The 27,791-nt window shown below is 41.0% G+C and overlaps 2 protein-coding genes across 3 annotated transcripts; both read left to right on the forward strand.

The window, feature by feature from the left end:
- Positions 1-1,514: 1,514 nt before the first annotated feature.
- On the forward strand, positions 1,515-4,787 carry LOC311039085 (extracellular calcium-sensing receptor-like; the record flags this gene model as incomplete). Its single annotated transcript, XM_084048727.1, has 5 exons — positions 1,515-1,574; positions 1,675-1,908; positions 2,315-2,521; positions 3,657-3,780; positions 3,874-4,787. 5 exons carry the CDS (start codon positions 1,515-1,517, stop codon positions 4,785-4,787), a joined length of 1,539 nt encoding a protein of 512 aa, XP_083904853.1.
- A 1,893-nt stretch (positions 4,788-6,680) lies between these two features.
- On the forward strand, positions 6,681-27,271 carry LOC311039161 (leukocyte elastase inhibitor-like). Of its 2 annotated transcripts, none has more exons than XM_084048813.1 (9): positions 6,681-6,721; positions 7,735-7,917; positions 13,257-13,388; positions 14,785-14,902; positions 15,225-15,367; positions 15,471-15,548; positions 24,320-24,409; positions 24,723-24,903; positions 26,463-27,271. In XM_084048813.1, exons 2-9 carry the CDS (start codon positions 7,741-7,743, stop codon positions 26,690-26,692), a joined length of 1,149 nt encoding a protein of 382 aa, XP_083904939.1. In that variant the 5' UTR covers positions 6,681-6,721; positions 7,735-7,740; the 3' UTR covers positions 26,693-27,271. The 2 variants fall into 2 exon arrangements, with proteins under 2 accessions (XP_083904939.1, XP_083904938.1); XM_084048812.1 differs by having other exon boundaries at positions 6,712-6,721; positions 7,732-7,917.
- Positions 27,272-27,791: the final 520 nt, after the last annotated feature.

Genomic DNA, 27,791 nt, shown 5'->3' on the forward strand with positions numbered 1-27,791 from the left:
ACTTAAGAAAAACATCTCTCTAGTGCAGTGGTTCTCAAAGTGGGGTCCGGGGACCCCCAGGGGTCCTTGGAGGGGTTCCAAGGGGCCCCAGCAAAGGTTGTTAACATAGCATCACAATCATTTAACCACTTTATCCATGTGTATGTTGGCTATTCAAAAACAGCAGATCTACAAGCTCGTACAAGCTTGCGACATCTGCAATTTTTGAAAAATATCTAAAATATTTGGAAACTTTTTATTTTTTAAACACAAATCTTTTCTTCTGGGGGTCCCTGGCACAAAAAAAAAATCAGATGGGGGTCTGCGGCCAAATATATATCAATTCGGGTAGTCCTTGGCACGAAAACGTGAGAACCACTGCTCTAGTGAATGTAATCGATAATGCCTATCGCCTTTCTGTTGCTTGTGTGTATTAAAGCAGTGGTTCTCAACCTGTGGGTCGGGACCCCCAGGGGGGTCCCCACATAATTTTGGGGGGTCCCCATGACAGCTAGTGAAGTGACAATTTAAAGGTAGGGTAAGTGATTTACTTTGGTTAAAATAAGTGTTAAATCGCTCAATATTCTGATAGTACTCATTGATAGAGTGTTAGTTCAGTAAAAGGAGTCTCCCATGTCTCCCCAGCTAAACAGATAATGCATTTTCAGTGCTCTCTTCTGATTGCCTTGAAAATGTACGTATATTCTGTTTACTAAAGAGCTGGAGAGACCCCTGTGACCGAACAAATGCTCTGTAGCAATGATTATTACTATCAGAATATAATACTTTAACCTTTTAACAAACAAAAAATATATATATATTACTTAGGCTACCTTTTAATTACTTTTAAGACCTTTTTAATAAAAAGAAAAGACAAATAAATAGACCAGTACTGCAACAAAAGTAATCAACAAACTATAGTATAAAAACTGCTCAAACATTGGCCAAATCGTCAAATAATACAAGAAAGAGGCAATATTTTTTTAAATAGCCGATCTACAAGCTCACAACGCCTTGCGTTGCGAGCGAGGCGTTGTAGATCTGCTATTTTCACAATATTTGTCTGTGGAACCGAGTCAAACAAAATGTAATGCCTCAACTCCTACATTCCAAGTGCTTATCAGGGTGTGGGGTCCCCAGTTCAAATATGATTATTTTGGGGGGTCACGACCTGAAAAGGTTGAGAACCACTGTATTAAAGGTCTTTGTTGACAGCATCATAAGTCAATGATTTGACCTTTTCCGTTGTGGAATTTGTGTAAGAGATTCACTGTTTTACCACTATGTGAATAATCTAAACTAAGCACTTTCATCCCTCTATATTCACCATCCAATCTGTACTCTCTTTGGTGACTGAATTTCCCTTTGTGGGATCAATAAAGGTCTTATCTGCCATTTAACAACTAGGCAAATCTTAATGATTGGGCATGGGACACAAGCTAAGGCTTGATCACCCTGTAGCTGGCCACCTTTGATGAGGGTGTATAGAGTTTGAAGGCCGAAACACCCCCTGATTCAAAGGCACACTACTGAGGATGTGTCCCAAAATTGACATCTTACCCCAGTCTAAGAAAGACACCTCCCATGCCACTCTCGTAACATCAAGGCAAATCTCATGTGAGTGCACACCATCTATTGGCACAATGGACAGTATTAACATCACGTCCCGTGTTTTATGATTCTGATTCTAATCAGGTGCGAGTTATGCTGCAGATTATGAGGCGGTACGATTGGACCTGGGTAGGACTGCTATTTATGGCGGATGCCTACGGCCGCAATGCTGCCCAGTCCTTCCAGTCTGCCCTGGCCCAGTCTGGTTTGGGTTGTCTGGCCTATGTGGAGGTTCTGCCCTGGGACCATGACGCAGCTGAACTTCAGAGGATCGTTACTCTGGTGAAGAAGTCCACGGCTCGCGTGGTCATTGCATATGTATACGGGACCTATATGGTTGATCTCTTGTTAGAGGTTGGTGTTATGATAAATGTTAATTCATCTGGGGATCTGAAATTAATCATATTGAAGTGAAGACATCCTTTCATACTAGAAAATTAGCTGCACTTTTTTGCAAGCTAATTGCAAGAATTTTGTAACAGCAATGCAATGTAATCACTATCTCACTTAAATGCTCGGCAACTGTGTATTTTTTTTATTTGATTTTTGATTTTTGATCTTTGCACTTCTCTGCACAATAAGCAAATATCAAAATCACACCACTCACTGATCTCTCTGCTATAACTAATTGTTATATTTGTTATAATATAGAACATTGCATTTGTCTTCATAGAACAATGTAGCTGTGCTCCTTTAAATGTACTCATATATATTCTGTCAACAGGTGGTAAAGCAGAATGTCACAGGTCTGCAGTGGATGGGCAGTGAGGGCTGGACGACAGATACTATACTCCAGAATCATTACTTCATGCCGTACCTGAGAGGCACTCTGTGTGTTGCCATCCGTCGTGGAGAGATACCAGGTCTAAAGGACTTTTTGTTAAAAATCCACCCTGACAATGACCCTGACAACGGCCATGACAATACCATAGTGAGTTTGTGGTTTAATTTGGCGTTTAAGCTGCAATTTTATTCCCAAGCTATTATATATCTATGCTGAAGATTTCATTGTGCTCCTTCAGGTGAGGCACTTTTGGGAGCACACGTTTCGTTGTAAATTTGCTCCACTTCCGTCAGAGTGGGTGAATGCTGGTGGAGGGGTGTGTACTGGACAAGAGGACCTCGGAACAGCAGAAACAATACTGCTGGATGTGTCTGACCTCAGGCAAGATTATACTGTGTACAAGGCTGTGTATGCTCTGGCCCATGCCCTCCATGACATGTTGCAATGTGTGCCAGGAAGCGGGCCTTTCTCTGGGAACACCTGTGCCAGTTTGCAGACAATACAGCCATGGCAGGTGTAATATTAATTCATAGTTAATTAGATGATTAAAAATGTTTAATAATAATGGATATGGAATTAGAACACCGGTAAAAATCATAACAATTAACATAGGATGGTAGTGACATTTACTGCAGGTACTGGCAGTAAATGTTTATCAGTGTCAGTGTTTGGAACAGTAACACATTAACTAGCAGCCCTTAGGGGATACTTACTGTGTCAAGGTACATGCAACATGGGACACCGAAAGCCATGTTTTTGTTTCCCCCCTAATGTCCAGATGTTTTAATGCCCATGAGTGAAACCCCCTCAACCCCCCTAACAGAAATGTGAATTGTTCCAATCGGACAGCTTCTGAGTTAAAATGTAACAACTTGAGTAGGGACAGAACGTAGGAAGTACTGTGTATATTGCATACTGTAGGTTTTTAAGAGTCTGTTGCTCTTCATCATTATTTTTAGCTTGTCTATTATCTGGAAAAGGTCAACTTCACCACATCCTTTGGTGATCCTGTATCATTTGATGAGAATGGTGATCCTTTACCAATCTATGATGTGGTTAACTTGGTGAGTCTCCCTGATGGAAGCACTACAGTTAACAATGTAGGTGTGTACAAGAAGTCAGCCTCCGGAGTTGAAGAACTCATCCTTGATGAAGACAGAATCTTCTGGAACTTTGAATCCAAAAAGGTCACTTCAGGTTTCTAAAATAGCTCATGTTGAGCTCATGATGTGAATGTAATTCAGTTTACACTGAAATTGATCATTGTTAATTTCCTCTGTAGCCTCCTCGGTCAGTGTGCAGTGAGAGCTGTTCCCCCGGAACCCGTGTGTCCAGAAGGAAAGGGGAACCTGTCTGCTGCTTTGACTGCATTACTTGCTCTGAGGGAGAGATCAGCAACGAGACTGGTAGGTTTACGTCATGTACTGTAGCAATGTACAGTAGTTTATCTTTAGGACAATACTCTACTTCTATAATTTTAATCTTGTCATCTTTGTTAGACTCTACAGAGTGCACCAGTTGTCCAGAGGACTTCTGGTCCAGTCCCCATCGTGACCACTGTGTCCCTAAGAGCCTGGAGTTCCTCTCCTTCCATGAGGCCCTGGGCATCTCCTTGACAACCATCTCATTGCTGGGCACACTTATCTGTGCCATTGTCCTGGGAATCTTCATTTATCATCGAAGCACACCCATGGTACGCGCCAACAACTCAGAACTCAGCTTCCAACTTTTGCTCTCACTCAAACTATGTTTCTTGTGTTCACTTCTGTTCATTGGCCATCCAAGACTCTGGACTTGTCAGCTGAGGCATGCAGCATTTGGGATCAGCTTTGTGCTGTGTGTCTCGTGTATCCTGGTAAAGACTATGGTGGTATTGGCTGTGTTCAATGCCTCCAAGCCTGGGGGTGCAGACATTCTGAGGTGGTTTGGTGCTATGCAGCAGAGAGGAACAGTTCTGGCCCTTACTTCCATTCAGGCAGCAATCTGCATAGCCTGGCTTGTGTCTTCCTCACCAACTCCTTATAAAAACACACAATACCACAGTGACAAGATCATCTATGAGTGTGATGTGGGATCTACAGTTGGTTTTGCAGTGTTATTAGGTTATATTGGTTTACTGGCACTCCTCAGCTTCGTCCTAGCGTTCATGGCAAGGAATCTTCCAGATAACTTCAATGAAGCCAAGTTAATCACTTTCAGCATGTTGATCTTCTGTGCTGTGTGGATAGCCTTCATTCCAGCATATATCAGCTCTCCAGGCAAATATGCAGATGTAGTGGAGGTATTTGCTATTTTAGCATCTAGTTTTGGCATTTTGGTGGCACTGTTTGGACCAAAGTGTTATATAATCCTTCTGAAACCTGAGAGAAACACTAAGAAGTCCATCATGGGTCGAGGTGTAGCCAAGACGTAGAAGCAGAAATGTAATGATAATAAATGTGTATTTTAATAACAATAAGAATACAGTATAATGTAAATGTACAATATGGTTTGATTGCTGTTTTTTTTTTTGTTTTCCACCAGATCAGATTACTGCTTTTATCTGTTTACTGTTTTATCTGGTATAGAAAACACCACACATATGCCAAAATGACAGATGCAAACCTCTATTAGGCCTATGTATCCTAAAGAAAAAATGGTCAGAAATGGATCACCTTGCCATAAGGCTACGTTTGATGATTTTATACCAATTTAGATCAAAATAATTGCCCCTCGTCATTATCTGGTTTATGCATCATAAAAAATCTGCAAACCTACCATTAGCTTGTAACGAACAATCAAATGGCACTCCACACAAATGGACACTGTTGTGTATGAGTGTACTGTTGGCTCTGGTGTGTGACGTGCAATGTTTACGACACTGATGATCTTTACGACAGTAACTACGGCAATGCATAAGGCCGTAAAAGTGAGTACTGTATGTTGCCAACCGGCTTATGTGTATTGGCGCTCAGTAAAGAAGGACCTGTTGAGATCACCTCAGTAGTAGCGTGCATTATTCTCTGAACATAACAGACACTTCAGAATAACACTTCATAACGCTCAGCTAACCAAAATATAGGCTATACAGGTTATACTGTGGTGGGTACGGTGTGTGGCTGTGCATCTGTGGTTGGGACAGCTTCTGGAAAGTTGATTTAGCATTTGTGGAGATCTTGTACAGTCTCCTCATAGCTTTTCAGTTCAAGTGGTAACGTTAATGTATGTGTCCACGGTCCACCTTTATGATTAACACCAATTGCTTATGTATCGTCCTCTCGTTTCAAATTTTCTTTCCTCTAAAATCTCGACTGCCAACAAGCTCCTCTGTTTTTTCTATCGTCCCTTCGCAATAAAGTTTCTCCCATTTACCTCCCAATGCAACATAATTTACATTATTACATTACTAACAGGAAATAAGTGTAACTTGTAATCAAGTGTGTATTTGTGGGAGAGAGACAGGGGGCGAGCAAGAGAGAGAGAGAAAGCCCGTTCAACAGACCACGGTAGAAGCGGGCCCCCCACCCCACAGGCCCCGGTGCGACTGCACTGAATAAACCAATCTCTTGTTGGAGAAATCTCAGCTTTTTCTCTCCAACTCAATAATGCAATGCTGCTCTTAATGTCAGTGAGAGAACTGTCTCGCTAACACTTACCTGACTGGGAGGTCAGGTAGCTGACTGGCAAATTAGTATGAATCACAATGTCACCAGTAACATGGTGTTTATTAGTTTCTCTAAAATGTGCATCGTTGAGCAATGTGGCACTAACAACATTAAAAACAATAATAATAAAACACAGGGGCCTCCTTTACCACGGCAGGGCCTAGTCCTATTGGTCACCTATACCAAGGGTTCCCAAACTTGTCAGGCCGCGAGCCCCCAAAATGATCATATTTGAACTGGGTACCCCCCCCACCCTGACAAGCACTTGGAATTGTAGGTATTACATTTAGTTTGACTCGGTTCCACAGATAAATATTGTGAAAATAGCCGTACTACAAGCTGAGCTTGTAGATCGGCTATTTTCAGAATGTTTGCCTCTTTCTTACATAATATTTGACACATTTGGCCAATTTGGTATTAAAAGATTCTTAAAAGGCATTAAATCTTAACTTTAGAAATGTGCAGATACCCTGTATACACACATACTGTATGTTGGTTTGTTGTTGAGTGAGAAAACAATGTTGCACATCTGGGGACCCTGCTAAATAATTTGGGGACCCTCCTTGGGGGCCGACCCCCAGTTTGGGAACCACTGGCCTATACACAAGCCAATCAGAGGTAGGCAGGGCGGGACTATTATAGAACTCTATAGGCTGCGTCATCATGTCTAACGTTGTTCATTAGGACATTGGTCATCACACTGGTAAGTTAAACACCTCATCCATTTACAGTATATTATACAGAAAGCATTACAGCAATGCTATTATAAATATGTCATAGTAATAGTGTTTAATTTCATTTTGTCATGATTGTATATGGTGAATTGCACCTGGTTTACATTCGTCATTCAGCATTAAATCACTAGATCAGCTAAACCACGTGGACTTCAGGTATATGGTCATTTAAATATTTGTCAGGTTTGTTGTGTGTTTGTTTTTCCTTGAGCACTACCCCCGTTTGACAAAATAGTCATAGCACTTCCTTGCTCTCTATGTAAATTGCACTGGGTAGAGCTACTCCTAAATGCCTAAAATGCAAAATATAGTAGGTACTGTATCTAAAGGGGCCTAATTCACAGAACTGAAATCCTAACCAGGAATTCATTGTAAAAGTGCATTTCTCCAGCCCACTTTTGTTTTGACAAATAGTAATAACTTGTATGATGATGTGGTGCCAGACAGGCTAATCGTGCCAGACGGGTGTGTGGGTACTGTATGTTCACCAGCCACTGATAAGACCACTGGAGGGTTTCTGACTTTCACAGACACTGACAGCTCAGAGTCAGCTAACAGATAATTCAAAGGAATTTCAGTTTAATAATGTAAAGATTATATGCACAGGGTAAATTAACTGCAGTTTAATAATGTCAAGATTGTGTATATACACAGGGTAAATTAACTGCAGTTTAATAATGTCAAGATTGTGTATACACAGGGTAAATTAACAACAGTTTAATAATGTCAAGAATGTGTATATACACAGGGTAAATTAACAATAGTTTAATAATCTAAAGATTGTGCCTATAGTACACATGGTAGCCTAAATTAACTCCTGTTGAAAGGGGTCTTTTGAACTCATTTAAAACACATATCCCTGGTTCTGGTGACTGATATTGTCCTTTTCATTTTATATCGTTGTGTTTTAAGTGCTTTAAAAATAAATAAAGCCCTTTAATAATCTAAAGGCTGTGTCTGTTTTTATTTTTCTTCACAGCAGATCACCATGTCATCCTCCACCCCCCTGTCACACGCCTGCACCACCTTCTCTCTGGCTCTGTTCAAACAGCTGACGGAGGACAACGGCACGGGCAATGTCTTCTGCTCTCCTATCAGCATGTCCTCTGCTTTGAACATGGTGCTGCTGGGAGCCCGCGGAAACACTGCCACACAGATCGCACAGGTGGGTGCATGCACGGACGCACCTGCACACACATGCATGCACACACATTGAATTGTGTCATGATTGGCTTATACTGGTAGGTGTGCACGGCTCAGTTTCCTAGCTTAGCTCCCGGCAAATGGATCTACGTTCACAATTACATCTCAGCCTGTCATGGACATTGAGCCAAATGACTACAGTGTAGAGTAAAATATGAGTGAAATGCAAGTGTCAGTGTAGAGTCACACCCTTCTTTCCTATCCTAATCGTGCCAGACGGGTGTGTGGGTATACTGTATGTTCACCAGCCACTGATAAGACCACTGGAGGGTTTCAAATTGAAATAATGTGAAAGAAAAAGTGCCTGCTCTCATATGATATGGATTATGGCATTCTCTTAAAGAATCGATATGGTTCATAATAAAACAATAAAAAAAATGATAATGTATTTTTTATTAAATGTTCTTTTGGTACATTATTATTATCATTTTTTTTAAATATATATATCTTAAATATTTCGCTTTCATTTTACAATAGCAGTCAATGCATTCTGTATTCTAGAACAGAGGACGGCAACCGTGTGTTTTTAATTGACAGGTCCATCTTGATGGTCGAATGCGGAGCAATTAGAAAACTCAGACAAAAAGGAATAATCTCACTACCGCCGTCACACTCAGGCTTGCTGGTTTGCATGTGAACCCTGTGAACAATAGCAATACCCCTGTTAGCATAGCAATGGTCAAGGTGTCCTATGTGTTTAGTACTTTTCTTTAAATGTATCCTCTTGTTTTTGTTCTAGTGGAGTGTTTGGGTGACAGAACTTGAGAGAACACTGTCATGCAGGCACATTGAACTTGTGACTTCCACTGTCAGCAAAATGATTTAAACTTGTTGTTGTTTTATTCTCTTCAACATTGGATTCTTCATTTTCACTGTTCCCTGTTGAGTTCCTAGTGAAAACAACAACAGTTATAAAGTCTTACTGTAGGATGAGATGAACTAATCAGCCCATTATCTGTTGGCTAATGTTTTATCAGTTGGTCCGTCTGTTACTTCTGTCTCATAACCACAAACGCATACAGTATCTTTATCCCTGCCACACAATCAGAGAGGGGGCCCTTTTTTGCACCCAAACATTTAGGTATTTAGGAGGGAGGGAGCGGCGGTGGGGAGGGAGACAGAGAGACGGAGGGAGGGAGAGAGAGAGACTATGGAATACACACTCCCCTAATATTACAGCGATGAGTAAAAAAAAGTAATATATACACACTACAAAGTGGGCGGTACGTCACGCTAGATTTAAGGCCCGCGCAGCCAGACAGGACGCTTTCAATGGAGCTGTTGTAGTACAATCTGAGGATACGGGGGCTAACTCTGTACTTCTTCAGGCGGCAAAACCAGTATTGTCGCTGCTGGGCATTTTTCCTCACGTGAGGTGTGTCCCACTTGAGCTGCATCATACCCGTAATTTGACGTAAATAAAGGAAATAAGCGCTGGATTCGAGTCAATAACCTTCCACTGTTCAAAACGAAGTGGCTGATGAAGCAGCTAAGTTGAGCATTTTGTGAAATTGTTTTGTGAAATTCTTCTTCCAATTAAACTTTTAAATGTAAAAGTAGATTGTCTTGATTAAAATGTAGCTGCAGTGACTAGTGTGAAAGGTCAAATGACCAAGTCCAGGCCTGGATTTACACAGCCCCCCCCCCAAAAAAGTGACCTTTTGGTACCTACCAAAAAGTGACCTTTCAAATGACCAGGTCCAGGCCCGGATTCACAGAGGCCTATGTCTAAAAAGTATTTAATGCAAATTCTCTCTGTCACACACACACACACACACACACACACACACACACACACACACACACACACACACACACACACACACACACACACACACACACACACACACACACACACACACACACACACACACACACACACACACACTTCCAATAACAGCCACAACACAGCCGACATAGTCTAGATTCACATCAGCCTTCAATTCCAGAGCCACAAACAAACAGTCACTGAACATGTTTCACTGCCACACCGGGCCCCAACAGCAACAGACCTACATCTTGAACCACATCAGCACATGACACGAACAGCAACCAACAAAAACATGATACAACACAAACTGCAGCAGCAGCATCCAGCAAAGGAAAAGGAAAAATTAGGTATGTCACAATTATAACATGATCGCCTATTCGCAAGTATTTGAGATAATCGCAATACTTTTTCGGATAATCGTCATAATCATTTCCATGTTGAAAAAAACATTAAAAAAGAGTGGAAATAGCAGACTGCTATTTCCACTATTCATGTTTTTTTTTAAGTATAAAGTTATTGAATTATGCAAGTTATTTGTCATATCTGCCCTGTGCATCTTTTGTTTACGAAGCCTAAAAATACAGATTTGTTTACGACAGAGTACGAGAGATACGCATTTAAATCGTTAATCGCAATTATTTGAGCGACAATTAATCGGCAAGTAAAATGTCATAATCGTGACAGTCCTAAAGAGGTTCCTACTTTGAGCCGTCTTCATCAGCCGTCTTCAGGGGAAACCCCGAGAAGGATGAGGTCTTCGGCCGTTCGACCGTGCGGACCAAGTCTTCGGAGGAATCCCCCATGCAGACAAACCAATGGATAGAGAGAGATCTCCAGATCTCGTTCTCGGATGAGTCTTCCAGTGGCGACTCCCGCCATCTCCATCCTTCATACATCTGGTTAGCTTCACCAGTACTTTACATTTCCATCCTCCGTACATCTGGTTGGCTTCACCAGTACTTTACATTTCCATCCTCCGTACATCTGGTTGGCTTCACCAGTACTTCACATCTCTCTGGTTAGCTTCACCAGTACTTTATTAGAGGTGGATGGTCTGGGATGGTGTTATACTGTAGGTAAGAACCTCAGTCTTCTGGGCATTTACGATGCAGATGTCATCTGCATCGTCATATGTACAGTATGTGTGTGTGTGGGTGTATGGGTGGGTGGGTGGGTGTGTGTATGGGGTGTGTTTGTGTGTGTGTGTGTGTGTGTGTCTATAGACATTTTAAAAAGACTACATCAGGGAGCCATCTAGACCTCCTAGTTGTAGTAGTGAAGCCCAGTTCTTGCTCCCCTCCTCCACTGATATCTTAATGCATAGTCCAGGCTTATAATGAAGAGGTGGGTGTACCCCCTGCAACACCTCTGCCAGCCTTGAGTATCTGAAATAAATAAAAAAAGAAATAAAGAAAGATTAATTCAAGTAACCGAGAGCCACATATATGTATACTGTATCCTGTCACAACATACAGCTTAGTATACGTATACTGTACCCTGTCACAACATACACAGCCTAGTATACGTATACTGAATCCTGTCACAGCATACACAGCCTAGTAGACGTATACATGAGCTTGTAGATCGGCTATTTCCACAATGTTTGACCAGGTAATATTTGACCATTTGGCCAATTTAGTATTAAAAGTCCTTAAATTGTAACTTTATAAATGTGCAAATACCCTGTATAGACTTATAGGGCATAGCAGTGTGGCCATTTTGTGGTGTCAAACCCATCAATTTTTCCCATGGAGATTTCCAAAAATATATTTTTGAAATTATGTTAAAGGGCAAGACCACTTGGTAGAGGTTTGGGTTGTGTAGTTGCCTTGCCATGATGTAACTCCAAAGGTGGACAAGAAATCAAAAATTGCTCAATTGATTAGAAATTGATAATTCAAAATATGCTCCTCATTGACTTCTATTGTATGGTAAAACAGCTCTCAAAGTCAGTATTTTAGCACAAACGAACACAAACAAATCTGATTCAGACAATATGGAACACCTCAAAACCCAGTACTGTTTGTTTTTTAAATACAAATGTTAACTTCCTGTTGATTTTACTATTTTTATAATTAGAAAACCAGGACTGGGTCCGCGGATCCGGATATTTAAATAGTAAAATCAGCAGGAGCTTGACATTTTTATTTAAAAAACAAACAGTACTGGGTTTGATGATGTTCTATATTGTCTGAATGAGCTTTGTTAGCATTTGTATACGTGCTAAAAGAGTGACTGAGAGCTGTTTCAGCATACAAAGTAAGTCAATGAGGAGCATATTTAGAATTATCAATTTCTAATCAATGGAGCAATTATTTTTGATTTCTTGTCCACCTTTGGAGTTAAACATGGCAAGTAACTACACAACCCAAACCTCTACCAAAGTGTTCTTGCCCTTTAAGCCTGGAACCAAGCCATCAGAATCCTGGTGAATGTGTAAAGTGATTTACTAGGCTGTGGTAAAGACAGACACTGCCTTTCCCACTTTACCTTTAAAGCCTCACGTGTTCAATTATATTTCTAATGATTTAATTATTTTCTGTTTAACATATGAATTCTCATCATACTACTCATTTCATATTCATTTATACAAACACAGATACAATTGTTTGTTTGAAACATGACCACTTTATTAATCTCCACAGTTTAAAGCTTATCACCAAACCAAACAATGACACATACTTGCCATGTCCTCTTCCTGGTTTGAGGATCAGAAAAGAGTACCACATGACCACAGTGCTCTTTATATGGAGGGGTATGGTAATTGGGACATACCATTTGACAGGGGAGTGTAGGATTGTTCTGTGTAAGATGATATATTATGATTGAAAAGAGTTGTGTTGCTAAAACATGATTAATACTTACGTTTTGGATGATTAATGATTTCTGTAAAGTTTGGAAAATGTTTTCTTTGTTTAGTTCACTAGTACTGTAGGTGAATGTGTTGAAGTTACCCGTCATTTAAGACAGATGGTTGAGGCCACCATGAAGAGACCCAGGTTAGATTATTTCAGTCAGTCTGGTCTCAGGCCCATGGGTCAGTAAAGTCATGGGCACAATGCTGCTGCTTTATCTCAGTCTGACAGAGTCAGTTTATTCTCTGGACTGTTGCTTGTTTGAAGCATGTTTATTGATTTGTGGTGAAACTTTGCACACACTTTCCCACTACATTGAGGAACAAATGCCACCCTTTCAACATTGCCCTATTATAGTGCCACAAGGAGGCAGATTTTTGCAAAACAATTGTTTTAATATTAGCTTGCTCGTACAAATATTGTCCAAACATCACGCAAATCGACACATATTATGTCCAACCTGATTGGCGAATGCTGAACATTGCTGGCCCACACTAACCTACCTGACCTGGCGGAGACCTGTGCTCTGAGGAGCACTTTTTCTAGTTCAATTCTCAAATGGCTTTTTCCTATGTACCAACACTTTAATTGATGGGTTTTATTTTTGACTATTTAAATTGATATATCTATTTTCTGGATGGATGGTCTAATGTTGTGTGCTTTGATCACCCACAGTCCCTGTGCATCGAGAATATCAAGGGTGACGTCCATGTGGACTTCTCCAAGCTCATGAGTGACCTGAACAAGATCGGAACCCTCAGCATGGCCAACAAGCTCTATGGAGAGCATTCCTACCAGTTTATTGGGGTAGGGGTGTGTGCAGAACCTCTGCCCCAAATGTTCACATCGATCTGTTACAGCGCCACCAGGAGGCAGATTTTTGCAAAACACCTTTTTTTATATTACTCCAACAGATTTTGTCCAAACATCACGCAAATCGGTACACATTATCTCTATAGTCATGTGATCAAGACAGAGCTGTCATATTTTTCATATTCAATCCTGATTGGATAAGATTGGCTTCCAAAGTTTGTCGGAGTGGCCCGTTTTGAACAAAATGCCACAAATCATGAACATCTGATTGCCGTACTTTGCGCACATTCCCACTAGGCCAAGGAAGAAATGCCGCTCACATTTTTATAATCGGCCTCGCGGTGGCGCTATAACAGGTAGGTTCACGCAACGGCCTATAACTCTTGAACCAAAGGACATACAATCGAAATTGTTTTCCATTGTTTAGACGTCCCTTGGATTTCTTGGATCGTTACACAACTCCCCAAATATTTTTATCTTTTTCGCAAAACACACTTTTTGCTACTACCCCTACGGGTTTTGTCCAAACCTCAACCAAATTGGTACACTGTATCTCTAGTATTGTGATCAAGATGTATCTGTCAGATTTTCCGATTGACTAGACTACGATTGGCTTTCAAAGTTTGCGGGAGTGGGCAATTTTGCACAAAATGCCACATGCACTGCTGGACCAATCGGAAAGTTCCAAACTTTGCAGGAGTGGCTTGTTTTGCACAAAATGCCACAAATCATGAACACAGCTCCCGATTGGCGTGAAACTTTGCACACACACTCACAGTAGGCCAAGGAAGAACCTCCACCCCACATTTTCCACATCAGCCTCCTGGTGATGCTACAACAGACCACTGAACGTTTTGGCCAATAACTCTTGAACCATAGCTTGTACAATAAAAATGTTTTCCCTGGCCTCCAAAACACACTTTTTGCTACTGCTGTGTGAGTGTCCAAAACTGACACAAACCGGTACACATTATCTCTGGGATCATGTGATCAAGATATATGAGTTAGATTTTTAAGATCCCATTCCAAGTGGCTATGACTGCCTTCCAAAGTTGGGTAGGCAAGCCGGCCTGACGGAGACTTGTGCTCCGAGGAGCACATTTTTCTATGTGTTCAATTCTGCAAAGCACATTTTGGAAGTATTATATAAATGTTAAGGAAGGTGCTACATAAATATAATATTATTAATATTATACACAGTAAACATTGTGTAAATGTATCCATTTTTGCTTTGAGAGTGTAAAAATGTAACATACATTACATTACATTTACATACATACAGTCTCTGGGTTAATTTGACGCTAATGATTTATAATTTAGGAAATAGGTTTTCACTCAGTTGATTGTGAATGAAGTCATGCAGCTGAGTTGTTGTGTTGGTGTTTCCTAGGAGTTCATACGTGCCACCAAAAAACACTACAACACAGCCCTGGAGTCTGTGGACTTCAAGACCAAGGCAGAGGTGGCCAGGGTCGACATCAACCTCTGGGTGCAGAAACAGACACAAGGTACACACGCACACACGCACGCACGCACACACGCACACACACATTCACTGCAGCGATATTCCACGACCGTATAGGGCATAGCAGTGGCGTAGCCATTTTGTGGTTCCACTCAGAAAAAGCCTTTCCATTTTTCCCATAGAGGATGAGAAACACTGGTCTAAATAGCTTCAGCCATACATTGTACATAAACATTTTCCTATCAATTTTCAACTATATGGTAACTTTGGCAATGAAGTCTTTTCTCTGTAAGATGTCCCTTATTTAAAGAATCAGTTAGCAGCCCCACACTTTAGTGTAGCTTGAGTTGTGTGTTGTTGTTTAGATAAAATCAAGGAGTTGCTGGCTGTGGGTATGGTGGATGAGATGACCAGACTGCTGCTGGTCAATGCCATCTACTTCAAAGGCAAGTGGGACAAGCCGTTCAAGGAGAGCAGCACCGCTGATGCTCAGTTCAGAATCAACAAGGTAACATCAGTGATACTCAGGATTTAATTGGTTAAAATGTCATTGCCATACTGTGGCTGGCTCAATGCATTTTGTCTGTGTGATGTTTTTGGCGTGTCGGCAGACTGAAACCAAGACGGTGAAGATGATGTACAAGAACGCTAAGTTCCCCCATGCCTTCATCCCTGATATGAACTGTCAGGTAATCAATCAGTTATTCTTCATTTTATTGTCTCCGCCAGGCCGATAGGCATGGCGAGAGAGTATGTTTTACCCTCCGTCCGTCCGTCCGTCCGTCCGTCCGTCCGTCCGTGTGTGTGTGTGTGTGTGTGTCCGTCCTTCTGTCTGCGACCAGCTAATCTCTGCCACCGTTGGCCCGGTCGCTGTGAAACTGCACACACACACTCCCTGGATGCCACAGCAGAACCTCTGCCCCACATTTTTCAGATCAGCCTGTCATAGCGCCACCATGAGGCCGACTTTTGCAAAACACATTTCTTTATCTTACTCCTACAGATTTTCTCCAAATAACACACAAATCGGTACACAGTATCTCTATATAGCCATGTGATTAACACGGATTTGTCCGATTTTCCATATTCCATCCTGATTGGCTAAGATTGGCTTCCAAAGTTAGCAGGATTGGTTCATTTTGAACAAAATGCCTCAAATCATGAACCCAGCATGCACTTTCCGTGCAATTTTCCACGTACATTCCCACTTGGCCCAGGAAGAAATGTCACTTGAAAACTTTCAAATCAGCCTCATGGTGGCGCTAAACAGGCCGATTCCCGTTTTTAGCTATAACTGCACCGATCTGCGTGCAACTTTGCATGCACACTCCTTAGAGGCCAAGGAAAAACCTTTGCCGTGCATTTTTCACATATGCCTTTTAGAGCGCTACCAGGAGGCTGAGTTTTGAAAAACACATTTTTTGCTCTTACTCCTTCAGATTCTGTTCAAAAATCACGCAAATCGGTACACAGTCTCTCTATAGTCATGTGATCAAGATGGATGTGTCCGATACTTCATATTCTATCCTACTTGGCTAACATTGGCTTCTAAAGTTTGCAGGATAGGTCCGTTTTGAACAAAATTCCTCAAATCATGAACGCAGCGTGCGATTTCTGTGAAATTTTGCACACACATTGTATGGTGAAACAACTCTCAAAGTCACTCTTTCAGCACATAACCAAAGCAGATTTTGCCAGTATATACTATAACATCGCAAACCTGTCTTTCGGCTTGACAGCTGTTTCACTGGGTAGTGTGAATAAATCAGGAAAATATTTGGTAGCACTTTACAATAATGACCCGTTATAAAGCATTTATAAACGTTTATAAGTAGTTTGTAAACTATTAACAAATCATTAACAACCTGTTTGTTGACATTCGTAAATGATTACTAAAGCCTTTATAACTACAGTTACAAATCATTTGTAAAGTATTAGTAAGTAGTGAACTATTCATGAATGAGCCATTTATATACATCTGTAAAATATTATTAAATCATTTGTAACGACCCATTCTAAAGCATTTATAAACGTTTATAAGCACATTTGTAGACTATTAACAAATCATTAACAACCTGTTTATTGACATTCGTAAATGATTACTAAAACCTTTATAACTACGGTTACAAATCATCTATAAAGGTATTAGTAACTATTCATGAATAAGCCATGTATAATACATCTGTAAATGATTATTAAATCATTTGTAACTGATGTTACATAATATATACAAGCTATTGGTAGCTTGTTCATGTTTAACATATGCTTTGTTAAACATTCCTAAAGTATCTATAAATCCTTAGTACATGTTATCATGTGCCCTACAGTAAAGTGAAGACAGTTCATCATTTATGACTGTCTGTTAATGTGGACTTTCTCCTTACCTGTTGCAAACTACCTGGCTTTCATGAATGCAGACACCAAACAATTACTAGAATTATCATTCATGTTAAGCAAATCATGCGTAAGACATTCGTAAAGAGTATGTAAACCATTTGTGGTGTTAGGGACCAAAAAAGTCACTACAAAGTACTACCAATCAACTCTAAATTGCCTGAAACGTACTCCTAACAGGTTTTTGGGGGGACGATTTTGGCCTCCACACTTAGTGATTATTTCGGATTTAACTTTCGTTTCGGTGGTGACCAACTTTCGTTTCGGTAGTTTGATTACAAAATGTAAGTTGTGTAAAAAATAATCTGACTATACTAAGTTGTTATTTGTTTGTTTAAGTCAGGCTATACTCTACTCAGAGTCATAAGTTTACAAAATGTACTAAAGTACAGTGAACGTCTGTGCGGTTTGTCTTCATCACTGAAAATAACGTACATGTAAACTGATGTCATGTGCAGTTGGGGTGAAGAAACACAACCATTTCACTCCTAATAATACCTATTTGATTTGACATCCTGACTTGCTGCTGTAGCTGAGGCTTGAACCTGTTACCTGCAGCTCACTAGTCAGTGACTCTATCCATTCACCTACAGCTGTTTCCTTGGAATCTGTGGTTCTGAAACGTTTTGTTGTCAACCCCCCAAATTGACATGTATTTGGGCAGTGGACCCCAATGTGAAAAGATGTAGTGTCAGGGCCCCCCATGAAAAAGATTTATATTTATGCTGTAACACATTTTTTTTAAAGTTATTTGTCTTGTTTGTTGTTCAAGTCAAAGCACCAGGAAGGCTGTGCTTTTCAGCCATCTGTTAGCTCAATGGGTTGAGACGCAGTATTCATGATCCAGAGGCCATGAGTTCAAATCCCATTGATGTCTTTCCTATGATTCTTTCCTTTGCAGACTGGCTTCCAGAAGATCAACTGAAAACTACCAGGAAGGCTATATTTGTCATCCAACTGTTAGCTCAATGGGTTGAGACGCAGTATACATGATCCAGAGGCCATGAGTTCAAATCCCATTGATGTCTTTCCTATGATTCTTTCCTTTGCAGACTGGCTTCCAGAAGATCAACTGAAAACTACCAGGAAGGCTATATTTGTCATCCAACTGTTAGCTCAATGGGTTGAGATGCAGTATACATGATCCAGAGGCCATGAGTTCAAATCCCATTGATGTCTTTCCTATGATTATTTCCTTTGCAGACTGGCTTCCAGAAGATCAAATGAAAACTACCAGGAAGGCTGTACTTGTCAGCCATCTGTTAGCTCAATGGGTTGAGACGCAGTATTCATGATCCAGAGGCCATGAGTTCAAATCCCATTGATGTCTTTCCTATGATTCTTTCCTTTGCAGACTGGCTTCCAGAAGATCAACTGAAAACTACCAGGAAGGCTATATTTGTCATCCAACTGTTAGCTCAATGGGTTGAGACGCAGTATACATGATCCAGAGGCCACGAGTTCAAATCCCATTGATGTCTTTCCTATGATTCTTTCCTTTGCAGACTGGCTTCCAGAAGATCAACTGAAAACTACCAGGAAGGCTGTACTTGTCAGCCATCTGTTAGCTCAATGGGTTGAGACGCAGTATTCATGATCCAGAGGCCATGAGTTCAAATCCCATTGATGTCTTTCCTATGATTCTTTCCTTTGCAGACTGGCTTCCAGAAGATCAACTGGAAACTACCAGGAAGGCTATTTTTGTCAGCCAACTGTTAGCTCAATGGGTTGAGACGCAGTATACATGATCCAGAGGCCATGAGTTCAAATCCCATTGATGTCTTTCCTATGATTCTTTCCTTTGCAGACTGGCTTCCAGAAGATCAACTGAAAACTACCAGGAAGGCTGTACTTGTCAGCCATCTGTTAGCTCAATGGGTTGAGACGCAGTATTCATGATCCAGAGGCCATGAGTTCAAATCCCATTGATGTCTTTCCTATGATTCTTTCCTTTGCAGACTGGCTTCCAGAAGATCAACTGAAAACTACCAGGAAGGCTGTACTTGTCAGCCATCTGTTAGCTCAATGGGTTGAGACGCAGTATACATGATCCAGAGGCCATGAGTTCAAATCCCACTGGTGTCTTTACTGTGATGCTTCCCTTTGCACACTACCTTCTAGAAAAACAAGTTAAAACCACCAGAAAACCTGTAACTCTCAGCCAACAGCATAGCTCAACTGGTAGAGCGTCTGTCCAATAACATGACTTGACTTGACTTGAGTGGGTTCGATTCCCACTCCAGTCAAGTGTCCCCGGTAACTTGGGGCAACGGATAAATTGACTGATATCCTTAGTGATGCTTCCCTTTGCAGACTAACTTCTAGAAAAACAAGTTAAAACCACCAGGAAACCTGTAACTCTCAGCCAACAGCATAGCTCAACTGGTAGAGTGTCTGTCCAATAACTTGACTTGACTTGACTTGAGTGGGTTCGATTCCCACTTGAGTCAAGTGTCCCCGGTATCTTGGGGCAACGGATAAATTGACTGATATCCTTAGTGATGCTTCCCTTTGCAGACTAACTTCTAGAAAACAAGTTAAAACCACCAGGAAACCTGTAACTCTCAGCCAACAGCATAGCTCGACTGGTAGAGCGTCTGTCCAATAACATGACTTGACTTGACTTGAGTGGGTTCGATTCCCACTCGAGTCAAGTGTCCCAGGTTACCGGGGACACTTGCCTTGGACACTTGCCTCGAGTGGGAATCGAACCCACTCAAGGCAGGTCAAGTCATGTTATTGGACAGACGCTCTACCAGTTGAGCTAAGCTGTTGGCTGAGAGTTACAGGTTTCCTGGTGGTTTTAACTTGTTTTTCTAGAAGTTAGTCTGCAAAGGGAAGCATCACTAAGGATATCAGTCAATTTATCCGTTGCCTCAATTTACCGTGGACACTTGACTCGAGTGGGAATCGAACCCACTCAAGTCAAGTCAAGTCATGTTATTGGACAGACGCTCTACCAGTTGAGCTAAGCTGTTGGCTGAGAGTTACAGGTTTTCTGGTGGTTTTAACTTGTTTTTCTAGAAGTTAGTCTGCAAAGGAAAGCATCACAGTAAAGACACCAGTGGGATTTGAACTCATGGCCTCTGGATCATGTATACTGCGTCTCAACCCATTGAGCTAACAGATGGCTGACAAGTACAGCCTTCCTGGTAGTTTTCAGTTGATCTTCTGGAAGCCAGTCTACAAAGGAAAGAATCATAGGAAAGACATCAATGGGATTTGAACTCATGGCCTCTGGATCATGAATACTGCGTCTCAACCCATTGAGCTAACAGATGGCTGACAAGTACAGCCTTCCTGGTAGTTTTCAGTTTATCTTCTGGAAGCCAGTCTGCAAAGGAAAGAATCATAGGAAAGACATCAATGGGATTTGAACTCATGGCCTCTGGATCATGTATACTGCATCTCAACCCATTGAGCTAACAGTTGGATGACAAATATAGCCTTCCTGGTAGTTTTCAGTTGATCTTCTGGAAGCCAGTCTGCAAAGGAAAGAATCATAGGAAAGACATCAATGGGATTTGAACTCATGGCCTCTGGATCATGAATACTGCGTCTCAACCCATTGAGCTAACAGATGGCTGACAAGTACAGCCTTCCTGGTGCTTTGACTTGAACAACAAACAAGACAAATAACTTAAAAAAAATGTGTTACAGCATAAATATAAATCTTTTTCATGGGGGGCCCTGACACTACATCTTTTCACATTGGGGTCCACTGCCCAAATACATGTCAATTTGGGGGGTTGACAACAAAACGTTTCAGAACCACAGATTCCAAGGAAACAGCTGTAGGTGAATGGATAGAGTCACTGACTAGTGAGCTGCAGGTAACAGGTTCAAGCCTCAGCTACAGCAGCAAGTCAGGATATCAAATAGGTATTATTAGGAGTGAAATTAGGGATGTCCGATATTATCGGCCGATATTAGCATAAAAATTGATATCGGGAAAATATCGGTATCGGTTTTTGAAAAAAAAAATAAGTTACAGGAGTTCTTACTGTATATGGTGTGTGTGATATGAAATTTGAGCTTACCCTAATCACAATAATCCCGCATATATCGGTATCGGTTGATATCGGTATCGGTAATTAAGAGTTGGACAATATCGGTATATCGGTTATCGGTAAAAAAGCCAATATCGGACAACCCTAAGTGAAATGGTTGTGTTTCTTCACCCCAACTGCACATGACATCAGTTTACATGTACGTTATTTTCAGTGATGAAGACAAACCGCACAGACGTTCACTGTACTTTAGTACATTTTGTAAACTTATGACTCTGAGTAGAGTATAGCCTGACTTAAACAAACAAATAACAACTTAGTATAGTCAGATTATTTTTTACACAACTTACATTTTGTAATCAAACTACCGAAACGAAAGTTGGTCACCACCGAAACGAAAGTTAAATCCGAAATAATCACTAAGTGTGGAGGCCAAAATCGTCCCCCCAAAAACCTGTTAGGAGTACGTTTCAGGCAATTTAGAGTTGATTGGTAGTACTTTGTAGTGACTTTTTTGGTCCCTAACACCACAAATGGTTTACATACTCTTTACGAATGTCTTACGCATGATTTGCTTAACATGAATGATAATTCTAGTAATTGTTTGGTGTCTGCATTCATGAAAGCCAGGTAGTTTGCAACAGGTAAGGAGAAAGTCCACATTAACAGACAGTCATAAATGATGAACTGTCTTCACTTTACTGTAGGGCACATAATAACATGTACAAAGGATTTATAGATATTTTAGGAATGTTTTACAAAGCATGTTAAACATGAACAAACACATTAACAGACAGTTGTAAATGATGAACTGTCTTCACTTTACTATAGGGCACATAATAACATTTACTAAGGATTTATAGATACTTTAGGAATGTTTAACAAAGCATATGTTAAACATGAACAAGCTACCAATAGCTGGTATATATTATGTAACATCAGTTACAAATTATTTAATAATCATTTACAGATGTATTATACATGGCTTATTCATGAATAGTTACTAATACCTTTATAGATGATTTGTAACCGTAGTTATAAAGGTTTTAGTAATCATTTATGAATGTCAATAAACAGGTTGTTAATGATTTGTTAATAGTCTACAAACTGCTTATAAACGTTTATAAATGCTTTAGAATGGGTCGTTACTAGGGTTTAACATTTTCCGGGAAATAGCTAATTTTAATTCCCGGGAATTTTCAGACCTTTTCCCGGGCTTCCCGGGAATTCCCGTTAAAGGGTAAAAAAAAAAAAAAAGTGCCCAATAAATGCATTTATATGTAGATACTTAAATAGACAATTTTACACGAGGTGCCCAAATGTCCCTATTGTGTCCAGCTATGAACTTGCACTAATAATGACTTAATTTGATTTTTTAAAATCATATAAATATAATATATAAATATAATAGCCTGCGGAGATCTGCCCTGTTGCGCAGCGGGTGAAGACAATTAACTTAACGAGGAGCTGCGCTCAAAACGCACTCAAACAATGTCAAACTCTAGCTGCTGAAATAAACGTTCCATTTGTATCATTATTGACAAGAGAATTTGCAAAAGGAATATGTATTTATTGTCCATCAGAGCGCCGGTGAGGTCACAGCTTTTCTCTACTTTTGTAGGATATTGATTTGATAGCCTAAACTTGTCATTTGTTTGCAGTTATTAATTTATATTAGGCTACTTGCTGGATATTATAAGACTCCATTTTGGGATGTTGGCTGTATGTTGTCTATTAATCTATATTTTGTTGTTGATCAAATGTGGGGTTTTGTAGTGTGATTTTGATGTGCACATGCATGCGCTGCCAGCACTGACAATCAATGAGACAGACAGCTGTTGTGCAGTTCACTTGTTCTACTGGGTAGTTCTAGTAAAATGGTAGTTTGAACGTTCTAAAATGCAAGTGTAGGTAGGGTAGGCTACATTAATGATGATAAAAAAATCGGACCACATCGGTCTAATACTCTCTCTCTCCCCCCCTCTCCCTCCCTCTCTCTCTCCCCCCCTCTCCCTCCCTCTCCCTCCTCTCTCTCTCTCTCTCTCTCTCTCTCTCTCTCTCTCTCTCTCTCTCTCTCGCTCTCTCTCGCTCTCTCGCTCTCTCTCTCTTCAGCTCTCCGGTCTGTCCTCTCTCTCTATCAAAAGCATTGCTTGGCTTGTGCGCATTTTAAGCTGGAATATAGGCTCGATCAAACCTACCTATAGGCTACTGTTTATGCAGCGTTGCGTTTCACTTGATTATGTTGAATCTGAACTAGTCAACTGGTGTCTACCATATTGACAGCAGAGGAAACAGTGAAATCAGCGTGCGCACTGTGCAGGGCAGGCATGGGGCATCACGGCCACTTGTGTTTTATTTTGTTCATTACTGTTACATTCATTCAGTGCGTCCCATATTGGTTCACAACGGGGCGATGGGACCCTGCCCTGGTCGGCAACGCGGCAAGTAACTTTCCTAATTATAATAGTAATAAGTCCTCCACGCTGTAGATAGGGCTTTCTACTAATTAGTATTCATTTCTAACAAGAAAAAAAAAAAAACGGGAAGCCCGGGAACCGAAGTGAATTCCCGGGATGGTAAAAAACCCCGAATTCCCGGGATTCCCGCATCCCGGGAATCCCGGTGTTAAACACTAGTCGTTACAAATGATTTAATTACCTTTTACAGATGTATATAAATGGCTTATTCATGAATAGTTCATTACTTACTAATACTTTACAAATGATTTGTAACTGTAGTTATAAAGGTTTTAGTAATCATTTACGAATGTCAACAAACAGGTTGTTAATGATTTGTTAATAGTCTACAAACTACTTATAAACGTTTATAAATGCTTTATAACGGGTCATTATTGTAAAGTGCTACCAAATATTTTTGAATTATCAGTTTCTTAATCAACTGAGAAATGATTGAAGATCTCTTGCACGGGCGTTTCAAGGCATATAGGAAACCTCTTTTGTTTGTTGTGGAAAAACGTATGACATTGAGAGTTCATCAAAATTGTTACACTATTGTGTATTGGCTTTAAGTGATACGGCCCACTGTGTTTTTGTCAGATACTTGACCTGCCCTACGCAGGGAGACACATGAGCATGATCATCTTTCTGCCTGTTGAGATGGGGGACAATACAACAGGCCTGGAGAAGGTAGGACACACGCAAGCACACACGCACGTACGCATGCAAGCAAGCATGCACGCCTCTCTCTCTCTCTCTCTCTCTCTCTCACACGCACGCACGCACGCGCGCGCGCACACAGACACACACACACACACACACACACACACACACACACACACACACACACACACACACACACACACACACACACACACACACTTGTATTACTATACTTGTGAGGACATCAGCTTTTAAGACAATTTTATGAATGCTATTATTGTCTCAAATAGTAGGTCAGTTCTCTCTCTAATCTCTGCTAATCTAAACATTACATCCTCAGATAGAAAAGGCGCTGACGTATAACAACTTTGTGCACTGGACCAATCCACGCACGCTGGAACATGTGAAGGTTCAGCTGGGTCTGCCTCGTTTCAAGATTGAGCAGACGTACGACATGAAGGAGGTCCTGACCAAGATGGGCATGGTGGACGCCTTTGACACCACAAAGGTGGACTTCTCTGGTACGTGCTGCCAGTGTTGATTTCGTCGAAACTATGACGTCGAAACTATGACGAAAAATGTTGTCGACTACCTTTTTTCCCTGACAAAAACGAAATAAAAACTAAGCTATGATGACTACAACTGGGACTAAATATTTTGACAATTTCAACAAATAAAAACTAGACTAAAATATTAGGGAGGGACTAGTGGAGAAGAGATCGAGTAGAACTAAGACAAGTCATTTTATGTTTGGTTGCGCGTGGGTGTTGCACTCTGAAAATAGCAGATCTACAAGCTCACAACGCGACGCGTTGTGAGCTTGTAGATAGGCTGTTTTCAGCATGCAACCAAGTGTAAAATCAGGCATTATGACACCATCAACGCACCGCCAAAATACATTTTAGTCAACTAAATCAACTGTAGATTTAGTTGACTATAATCTTATGATATTTAGTGGACTAAAACTAGACAAAAACTAAAACATTTCAGATGACCAAAATATGACTAAAACTAAATGGAATTTTATTGAAAAGACTATGACTAAAACTAAATCAAAATTTGCTGTCAAAATCAACGCTCCTGTGCATGAGACAAAGTACATATAGGCCTGGTGACTGGTCAAACATTACTCAACTACAAGTGAAAGTTGCTCGGTCAAATATGTTCAGTACTTGAGTTAATGTACTGGAGTAATTATAATAATGGTAATATAATATTAGTAATATTTTACAAGGAGCATCTCTTTGACTCCAGTACTAGTTGAGTACTTTGTCCACCACTCAATCCAACACGCTAAATAAATGTTTAATTTAAATAAACCTATAAGCTCAGAACGTGTCTCACTCATTTCATTACGTGAGAGACCTAATGAAATGCATCGTTTGACTCATAGACATATAAAGGTAGACGCCTCCTCTGGCTCTGAAGCGTATGTATGGAGCGTCTGTATCCGCTTCTGGGGGGGCAGAGGAAATTTCCGTGTGCGTCACAGAAGGGGGCGTTCAGTAGGCCAATCAGAGGCAGGTGGGGGCGGGACAACTAGATTCTGACATGTCCTGAAAAAGACGCGCTGTGGTTGGTCAGTAGTCAACACGCTGTGATTGGCCAGTGCCCGTTCCCCCCGGAAATATGGCGGCCACCATACCAAGCACGTCGCTCCAATGAACTGCAGAGGCCAATGAGGTATCTAGGTTTCTATATCTGTGGTTTGACTAGCCTGGTTCCAGCCATAGACCCCGCCCACCCTCTGAGTGGAGTGCCTCCTCTTGGTCTGGTGTTGTAATGTGAACCTAGGATTTTTTCGGTACAAAACGTACCGTCCAATGAGAGTCGGAGGTGGGGCAGGGGATCCCTTGTGATTGGTTTAGGGAAATTCTAAACCAATTCTAATTGGTTTAGGGAAATTCTAATCCCCTCCCCCTTGTAATTGCCTACACTGCAGTCAATGTCAGACTGAAGCTCCACGCAACTTCAGTCTGATAATCAGGCTACCGTTTGACACTTGTCAGGCTTAGCATAAATTGACCTCTCAACCAAAGTGTTCTTCCTCTTATCTTGCTTGACCTCTTGTCCTCACCAGGCATGTCTCCAGCCGAAGACCTGGTGCTTTCCAAGGTGGTTCACAAGGCTTTCGTGGAGGTGAACGAGGAGGGAACAGAGGCAGCAGCCGCCACCGCTGCTCCCGCAAAATTTGGCAGCGAGAATAGTGAGATGATCGATTTTGTGGCCGACCACCCCTTCCTCTTCTTCATCCGACACAACCCCACCATGAGCATTCTGTTTGCCGGCCGATACTGCTCCCCTCCTTGAGTTGGTTCTCAACTCCCAGACCCCCAAATTCATATGTATTAGGCTGCGGACATATGTATTAGGCTTTGAAATTATTTTGTGCCAGGCAACTCAATAACAGAATTACACTGAATGCTCAGTGTTCATTTATTTTGTTTCTTACAAGAAAAGACAAAATATATTTAAAAATACAATGAGGTGTGTATCGTCGTCAGTGAGATCAGTAGAGTGTCTGTGAAGTGCACTGACTGTTTGTGCAGAAATTGAATGAAACGAAACAAACATAACCAAGCAGACATGTTGCCTAGTAGAAAAGAGTGGGAGATAGCCTACTTATATACCCAAGGGGATGATTGAGACCAGGTGTGTCTCATCCTCAAGACAGACCTCAGCAGGCTGACCCTCTCTCCTCCTCCACAGGAACAGAAAAGAACACAATAGGCTCTATGCACAGCAGCCACATTGGACAGAAATTGGGCCCCTTCCTTGCCTCCTTCACAGGTGTTACCAATGACACTAATGAAGGCTCTGTTCCATTTAGTGTAGCACAGTGGTTCTCAAACTTTTTTAATTTCAAGGACCCCCATAACTCTGAGAGTGTACAAATGGAACCAAACGGACCCGGGAGGGTCCGTTTGGTTCCATTTGTACACTCTTAGTTACACCCTCTCAAGGAACCATGAGGGTCCCTGGACCACACTTTGAGACCCACTAGTATTTCTAGTGAGCCAACATGCACAATATCAGCACCCTGACTCTGTTTGACCAGAATGGAACAGAGCCTTCATTAGTATCATTGGTAACACATGTGAAGGAAGTCAGAAGAGGCCCAATTTTTCTCCAAAATGGCTGCTGTGCATAGAGCCTATTGGAATGAAACCAAAACACACAACTAATGGGATGGTCATCACAATTGACACACAGTATTTTAGTGCAGAAGCTGCCCAGTCACTTGACTTCACCCAAGTTTTGCTTAATGTCAACATAAGGCACTGAATGTACTGTACGTCTACAATTATGGCCTATGCAGTACTCTATAATATGGCTTTTACATGTCCTCCTGTATATCCAAATCATTTATAATTCAACCATTTGCCTAATCAGTTAACCAAAGACAATA

This window comes from Gymnoscopelus microlampas, assembly GCF_963454915.1.
Source record: "Gymnoscopelus microlampas genome assembly, chromosome: 22".
NCBI classification, from domain to species: Eukaryota; Metazoa; Chordata; class Actinopteri; order Myctophiformes; family Myctophidae; genus Gymnoscopelus; species Gymnoscopelus microlampas.

Excerpts from the sequence above, each read along its gene's own strand:
- LOC311039161 (XM_084048813.1), top strand. The coding sequence starts at position 7,741 with ATGTCATCCTCCACCCCCCTGTCACACGCCTGCACCACCTTCTCTCTG. Across the intron at positions 15,549-24,319 it reads TCCCTGATATGAACTGTCAG|ATACTTGACCTGCCCTACGC; the intron begins GTAATCAATCAG and ends TGTTTTTGTCAG. Across the intron at positions 24,410-24,722 it reads ATACAACAGGCCTGGAGAAG|ATAGAAAAGGCGCTGACGTA; the intron begins GTAGGACACACG and ends TTACATCCTCAG.